This window comes from Asparagus officinalis, chromosome 1 (assembly GCF_001876935.1).
Source record: "Asparagus officinalis chromosome 1, Aspof.V1, whole genome shotgun sequence".
NCBI lineage: Eukaryota > Viridiplantae > Streptophyta > Magnoliopsida > Asparagales > Asparagaceae > Asparagus > Asparagus officinalis.
In genome coordinates this window covers 776,372-783,555 of record NC_033794.1, presented here as the reverse complement: position 1 = coordinate 783,555, position 7,184 = coordinate 776,372, and the positions used below count along the sequence as shown (strand labels likewise).

General features: G+C 36.8%; 1 protein-coding gene across 1 annotated transcript; it reads left to right on the top strand.

The window, feature by feature from the left end:
- On the top strand, positions 267-6,763 carry LOC109828928 (putative glucose-6-phosphate 1-epimerase). Its single transcript, XM_020395925.1, has 10 exons — positions 267-326; positions 757-819; positions 2,257-2,331; positions 3,175-3,231; positions 3,330-3,490; positions 4,197-4,337; positions 5,300-5,402; positions 5,480-5,579; positions 5,777-6,020; positions 6,350-6,763. Exons 1-9 carry the CDS (start codon positions 267-269, stop codon positions 5,983-5,985), a joined length of 969 nt encoding a protein of 322 aa, XP_020251514.1. The 3' UTR covers positions 5,986-6,020; positions 6,350-6,763.

Genomic DNA, 7,184 nt, shown 5'->3' with positions numbered 1-7,184 from the left:
TGCTTAATATTTAAAAAAAATTACAAAAAAAAAACGTGCACTCATAATTTAATTTTTATGGAGAACTTTTTATGTGCGTGCGCCCGGGCACCAACTAAATGAGCACTGTGTGCCTAGCTGCAGCCAACGGCTCTCGCATTACGCATTTTTTCCCCCCTTCACTACAGCCAGTGAGGAACTCAAAAATATTTAATCCACCTCTCAATTTGATCGCGTATCTTGGCCCACTCACTTGCTTACGGTCTGTTCTGTCGCTTTTCTTAACAATGCGGGCCTTTGTTGGGTCCAGCCCTACAGTCGCCCTTTGTACAAGCCTACAGGAGAACGTAGCTAACAGTATCGTTCTAATATTATCCTTCCAGTTAAAATTTTGTGAATTAACCGCATCTTGCAGCGGCACAAAAGAATATAACATTCATCCAAAAATTGCACTTGTCAGTATTAATCGTGGTGGCTTTACCATCACAAGCCAAGGTAAATTTAATTTAACAATAATCCATCGGCATGCAAATATTTGATTTAATTTAATTTATTGTTTTTTTTGTCTGGATAGCCCCGTTAGTGCTGCCGGGTATATCCTCGAATTCGGCCTGTGTGGGATTTGGATTCTAACGTTTGACGAGTCTCGACCCTACACTCACACTCCCGGGCCCACAAGTTCAAAACGGGGTCCAATAGTTACTAGCATAGCAGTCCCTAAAATTTTTGCATCTTCCGGTTGTGGATGCGTCGTCAATTTAATCGCGCACCCTGCAGGAGAAGGGGACGAATGGCCTCGATAAGCTCGTCCTTAGGGGGCCTCTATCGAGTTCTGCTGAGGTAATTCATCCGCCCTTAGCTTTCTGTTGAGAATCTTGCTTGAATGAGACAGTTCGGGATCAGGACTTTTGTTTCTTTGTTGTTGTTGTTGTTGTTGTGAGTACAATTGAGCTCAATCTATGCGATTCTTGATGAATCTGCCGGTTTCTTTGCTCGTCCGGCGTAATTTAGACCGTATCTTCGATTTTTCTTGAAATGTTCATGATTACTTCTCTCTCTTTCAGATTTATGTAGAGAATCTTGGTGCAATGGGAGTTTGGGATTCGGAGTTTGTTTCTTTTGTGTTGCTGCGAGTGCGATTGAGCTGAATCGATCCGTGCGATTCTTGATGAATCTTTTGGTTCATGTGCTTGTTTGATGTAACTTAATAATTAGACCATGCTTTAATGTTCTTGAAGTGTTCATATGCTCGTCCATGATTGATTCCTGGAGATCTTTCTGGGTGCTGGACCATATATACCAGGACACAACATGCCACGTCGCTCAATTTCTTGAATTTTTTTTAGTCCCACGTGAGATGATCTGGTGATTCTTTGAATTTTAACCTGTTATAATTACGTCAGAAATGTTGTTGTTTTTGCTGTTGACAACTTTATTGGTTTACTGTATTCCTAGACTCATGGTACTAAGATATATTTTTCTAACTAATAATAATGATATAGTTTGTATCTAGAAGCATGCAATTAAAACATTTAAAACACTGCAAATGTGAATTTTGTCCAATTATGGTTCCTTAGGCAAGTATCATTGATGAAGTATCAATGAATGATGACGATATGTTGTATTAAGTTTCATTGAGAACCATTCAGAAAGAAGGTGGTGAAAAATAAGTATTAGTACAGGTAGGGGAATGTTGAAGTCTCTTGGAATTTTCAGATTTAGTTTAATTTTATTAACAACCTTTTCTACTTATTTACTTGTTATATCACTTGCGATGACTGAGAACAGGGAACTTTATACACTCACCTTCTTAGGGATTAACAACAGGCGCATCCACTGTAGTAAATTTGAAACTAGTCACCAGGAGAAGTCACGTTTCTTTTTCATTTTCTTTGTTATCAGGCACTAAATAAGCATGCCCCGCAATCCCCAACACCCCCTCGATAGCAAAACATTAATCCCCTTAATGAAAATAAACAACAACTAAAATTCCTCTTACGTTTAATAACTTAGTATGAACCTAGTCACATAAACGATAAACAACTGTAGAAGTCCCTTTTTGCAAGATTTACAAGCTTCTTGACAAAAGATAAGAGATAAAAATATTTTCCTTCTTCACATTTCCTAATTCAAAGCGATTCATCTAATGACCACAATGCGTAAAGAATCTGATAATGGTAAGTGTTGAATCTTGTCAGTGGTTTCCCAATCATTTATTTATTTTGGAGCGCAGCGTAGATTATAGATTTTTATTGATATCGTCATATCTCTTTTCAGATCTATCTACATGGTGGTCATATTACGTCTTGGAAAAACAACTATAGGGAGGAGTTACTCTTTGTCAGCAATAAGGTATAATAATTGCTTTCTTTACTTAGATGAAGATGACCTGTTTCTGGTTTAAATCATTTGTTTGGACTGGAAAGTGGCAGATTATATGTTTATCGTCTGTTTGCCTATTTCATATCCAAGGACGGGTCAAAAGGGGAATACCTTTCCATTTAAAATCGACATTTTGAATTATTGCATGATATTTAAGTAATGGAGATATAGCTGTGGTGCAAGCAAATATGGAAGGGAAACTATATGCTCTCAGAAAAAAAAGAAAAAAAAAGAAAGAAAGAAGGGAAATCTGATAGTGAATATCCTTCTTTCATTATTTCATAATTTCCAAGTCTTTTGTTTTTTTTAAAGAACGAAATTCTTATAAGGTCTAATGTCCAAAGATTTTCAGATATTTCACGGCTTACAGAATCTTACTTTTAATTCTCCTGTATGATGTTATTTGATCTGTTGTTTGGTTGAACGCTCTTTTTTTCTTTGCTTGTCACATACATCTTATATCTTCCCTGTTAATTTTCTTGTTGTATTCATTTATCAGGTGCTACTGTACATAATTTCTTATTTTGTTGGGAAACCTAGACACGAATGCTAGGTTAGACTGGATCTCTTCAATTCAACTTGGGCGAGGTTTACTTATCACATTGAATTTACAGAAATTCATCTTTCATCATGTCCAACATGATATCTTCTTCCTGCTGTGGACTGAAGTAACGCCAACAGTACTGTTTCTCTCTAATCATAGTTTGCTTTTTATGATATCATATATCACTTTTTGATTTCCACACTAATTTCTCATTAAATAGTAAATGCCCTTTATTTTTGTTACTCAGCTTTCTTTTGTTGCCTTTCTAGGCTATTTTCAAGCCTCCGAAAGCAATACGTGGGGGCATCTCAATATGCTTTCCTCGAGTATGATCTTTCAATAACTAGTGTTTTGCCCCTCCTCCGGATATGCTTTGTTTTCCTCACAAATGACCTCATTCCACCAAACTAATGTGCACATGCAGTTCGGGACACATGGATTTCTTGAACAACATGGTTTTGCAGCGAACCGTACATGGAGCATTGACACAGATCCTCCATCTCTTCCATCAGACAGCTCCAGTACAACTTTTGTTGATCTGATTCTTAAGCCGTCTGAAGGAGATCTCAAATTTTGGCCTCACAGGTTTTGCTCATTGGTTGATATTTGACATATATAATTATACTGCTAATGCTTCTAATGTTGTCCCAAGAACAATCTTAGATATCTGAATCTAAATAATCTTCAATCACGGTAACACGTAATTTAGAACCATTAACTTCAATTGATATTGGAGAAAAGAGGTTGTACACAAATGTCCTGGATGTAATAACATTTTTAAAGAGCTGACCAAACTGAACCAGTAATTTATATCAGAATACTTTACCAAGCAGTGGTTCCAGTTTTACTCCATGGGTGACCATTTTTTTCCCCTTCGGATGTGGCCTCCTTGAGATAAGATTTAAAATGATATGATCTTAACAACCCAATCAAGTGGTCAACGACGAATAAAATATTCATCAGAAGACTATCACTTGTGAGTACTAGATATTGGACGTGGAAACCACATTGGCCCCAGAAGTATTGTAACTTTGTTTCATAGATGCAGTTTACCTCCACCACGAAATGAATGTGGAAGCTGTAAAGTAAGAGGTGTACTATCATATTATTGATCTCAAGTATGCATGTAAAAGTTGTGTATTCCTGTCTTCTTAATAAATAAGAAGCAACACTTCTATGCATATTAGAAAGTTAGAAACTGCATCTCACAGTATCGGTTCTGTTCCATGCAAAAATAAGGCTTTCTTTTTAAGGACAGTGACTCTAATGACATTTCTAATTTGTGTTGCAGTTTTGAATTACGTCTAAGGATTACTTTGACGCTGAAAGGAGATTTGAAAGTTATTTCACGCATTAGAAATACCAACGCAAATGGGAAGCTGTTCTCATTTACATTAGCGTACTACAGTTATTTTTTGGTTTCTGATATCAGGTTTGTAAATTACTTGCTATTTTTCTCATTGTTTCTTGTAAATATATGTTGATGACGATGTCAGAGTTCTCTAAAATGGTTTTGGTGATTGGTATATCCTATGAAGGCTAGACCAAAAATGCTCCCAATTACTATCATGAACAAGGATTTTAATCTGTACCACAATATCGTACATAACTCAATTGTGCTACCTCTAACTTTACACGAAACGACCACCAGAGCCAAGTCAATGAAAACTTTTGATATGAATTGCATGATATTTCATAAGATGCGAATTAACAGAATCCACTTTAATAGGGAACATACACACTAATGGAATCTGTCGAGGTTTTGGGTCTGGTGGCTGGCTGAGTGCATTTATGACTAGTTTTTAGGTTGATATGATTGGATATGGATATTTAATCCAAGGGGTTCACTAGGTTGATACGACTGAAAACAAGGAGGTTATAGGCTGCATGAAAGAAGATTCAAGCTAGTTCGTGTAGTTTAACAAGCAATATCACATATAAGGAATCTATATCTTGAAAGCAATCAGTATTGGGCTTGGGTTCTAATTTAATTTTTAATCATGTATTGGTGAATAGTATTGTTCCCTAGAGTGGCAGTAGAAATTAGATGTTGGCGGAGCAATATAAACTATATTTGGTGAATAATAGGTCTCATTTAGGTGTGGTGGATCCTAATATCTAGTCACAGATTGCCAATGAGAATACCAATCAGTAGAAAAGACTTCCATATGAATCCTTGAACGAGTGCTGTGGAAATTTCTCAATTACTCACTTTGAGCTTCTTGTTTTACCTTGCAATTAGCATATATGTGTATTTGCACGTGTTTCTCAGTCAGTCAGCACTTCTTCCAGTATCATCAGTTCATTATGATACTCATATGTACGGAGAACTATAACAAAATATTAGTTATGACTTTAGTGAGTTTTTTTATCGAGTTAGACTTCTTGTTTCAGTGAAGTACGGGTTGAAGGATTGGAGACAATGGATTACCTTGACAACCTGAAGGGAAATGAACGTTTCACAGAACAAGGAGATGCTCTTACTTTCGAATCTGAGGTGACTAGAAAGCATAGAATTATTAGACTGCTACTCTTTGTACCATTTGAGTCTAACACCTTTTGCCTTGTAAAAAGGTGGACAGAATTTATCTGAGTACACAAAACAGGATTGCGATAATTGATCATCAGAAGAGAAGGACGATAGTCTTGCATAAAGAGGGGCTCCCAGATGCTGGTGAACCTCTGTCTTCATACTTGCCTCTTTCTTTTGCTTCTACTATCTGGAAGGCTACTATTATAACTAGAACTAGTTCGTCTTATTTTCCTATTATCTTTGGAGATCCTAATCATCAATTTACTGAAAATAACTCTGAATTTATAAGTATTTAATTCAATATTCTCAATGGCACATACTTATATTGTTCTCTGCAGTGGTATGGAATCCTTGGGATAAGAAGGCGAAAGCCATTACAGATTTTGGACGTGATGAGTACAAGCGCATGATATGCATAGAGGGTGCCGCTGTCGAGAAGCCTATCACTCTGAAGCCTGGTGAAGAATGGAAAGGAAGTCAGGAATTTTTTTCTGTTCGTTCCAGTTACAATAGTGGGGAGTTGGATCCTCAAAAGGTTCATAGCTAAAGATAATCTACACACAAGGTGCACATACTGTACAGGTATTCTTCCATTATAATCTGGCCATCCATTTACTAGTGAGTGACAAATAATGTTGTTTTCAGCAATTTGTTATATTCTACACCTACAATATGTTGCAGATGAACATGAAGCAAGCTTTATCTGTTTTTACGGACTTCATAACATAGCCTTCTTTTATTTATCAATATTTGTAATATAATGGATTTTAGATGTTCGTCTTGTTCCAATTGAAGAATAGCTTTTAGCAGAGTCATTTTTATATAGTTCTATTCTTTTATTAGGGGCCCTTTCATTTTCCTTTCTACCTTATTTGATCCAGAATAACCAACATGATTGTTGATATTTGCAGGGCATATAACAACATCTACTAATTGATGCTTTTGTTAGCAAGTATTCCTGCTCTTGGTTCTCTCTCTCTCGCGCGCGCACGCGCACACACACACTCTCTCTCCCCCTTCATTTTCCTTCTCTTTCCCGTGAATTCATTTCTTGTATTCTTTTCTTCTAGAAAGTCGAAGAGATTCCAGCAACATAATTTTTTGCAGAATAACAGTGCTCTATGTTGATGTATAGATGGTTTGTGGAACATGGTGAAAATGAGAACTGATTAAGGAATGCGAAATTGAAATTCCCTGTGTTTTTCGATGAAGAATGTGAACTCATGGGGGGTGCATTCTCTGTGAGGGCCTGATGAGCTATTTGAAAGCTATACTCCTGTCGTGTGGATTTTTTATGCTTCATGCTAATAAATTGATTTGATATACTTGTGGATTTTTTATGCTTCATACTAATAAGTTCCTGTTATGTACATCTTGGGAACCTTTACTGATGGTTAATAGCCGGACTCCTCGACGATGCATCCAGATTTACTGATGGTTAATAATTTCAGTAGAGTATTGATCGAGAGAACAAATTGTTTCTTCTTAAGATTTAAAAGAAACGGAGAGAACTGGTATATCTCTCCCTTTGTGTACTCCTCTTCCTCTTGACGTGTAGCTGGCGACCGAAAAAGAGCTTCATCTGATCGATCTGTGCGGCTCTCAATTGAATTCCCGCGCAATTTCATGCCAATTCTGATACTTTTTCTTTTGAAAGCGTCTCTGTTTGTTTTCACCAAAATCTTTCTTCGACTATTGAACTTCGTCCCGGCGTTTGTTTTACCCCCCGACATTAGCAAAGAAGGT